The sequence below is a fragment of the Porites lutea genome, chromosome 7 (genome assembly GCF_958299795.1).
Source record: "Porites lutea chromosome 7, jaPorLute2.1, whole genome shotgun sequence".
Classification (NCBI taxonomy): Eukaryota; Metazoa; Cnidaria; class Anthozoa; order Scleractinia; family Poritidae; genus Porites; species Porites lutea.
Window position 1 is genome coordinate 1,231,648 of NC_133207.1, and position 970 is coordinate 1,232,617.

General features: G+C 39.6%; 1 protein-coding gene across 1 annotated transcript in view; it reads right to left on the reverse strand.

Moving 5' to 3' along the window:
* Positions 1-304: 304 nt before the first annotated feature.
* The window catches only part of LOC140943423 (uncharacterized), a 2,085-nt gene continuing 1,419 nt past the window's right edge, over positions 305-970 (reverse strand). The window contains exon 3 of the mRNA XM_073392507.1: positions 305-654. Within this exon, the coding sequence (XP_073248608.1) occupies positions 460-654 (195 nt within the window). The 3' untranslated portion in view covers positions 305-459. The remainder of the gene's footprint in view (positions 655-970) is intronic.

The window sequence follows — 970 nt, forward strand, 5'->3', positions numbered from 1 at the left end:
ATGATTGACACTAAAAAATAAGGTCATGAGAATTTATGAAAAGTTATTTATAAGCCAATCGAAAACAACGTGATAATGTGAATGGATAATGCACCGTGGCCTGAAGACAATCTATATTTCTTTGACCCGTTAGGTGCTGCTTTTTCAACCTGACGGAAAGTTATAAATGATTGCTAATTATGCAATTTTGATGTAATTATTTATGGTCTCAGCTAAGTCTTTGCTTGTAGTCGGGGAAAATCTAGTAACGCACACAATACTGTTGGCTGGCCACTAGTCAACTTTCTGGCAACCGAATGCAAGTAAACTTCGGTTCCTATGATAACCATGACTGGACTAATTAACAAAGAGTCGTGCATGCCTCCTTTACAGGTCTTTGCAGTGGCAACTCTATGTAAGTATATTTATTCTCAGTAACATTTGCGACCTCCTTTCTCATCCTATAGCCCCAGTTAGTACTTAACTTATAATGGAGCATATCCAGTAGTGTATGACGCACTTCATATACCCTGGACCAAGAACAAAGAGTCTCGCTTGTCCTTTACAATGACAGCTGTATACCGGTATATTTGTTCCTGGCACAAACACTGCGTCCCTCATAATGTATTCTGCTCCTTTTACTGTTGAACATGTTGCGGCCGTAATTTTCCATCCCTGCAAGAAAGGAAACGAATGAATAAGCAATACTCTTAATTAACAAGCAAACACATCCAAGTAGCCTTCGCCCGCCGCCAAAATACGCGTGCACTGCAGGCCATGATGATAGTTGTCGACCCATTTCGCAATGTAGCACATAATTTTCTATCCTTAACCTAACGATATGGTTTAGGGTTTAATTGTTTGTTATTTTCGTTTAGAAATCAATCACCCCTCGCAGATTGTTGTCTACTTGAACTGCCTGTGTAGGTAGAATAGTCTGACTTATTTTTTGGTGAACCTACGCTGGAATTTGAAACTCCCATGGTTCTCT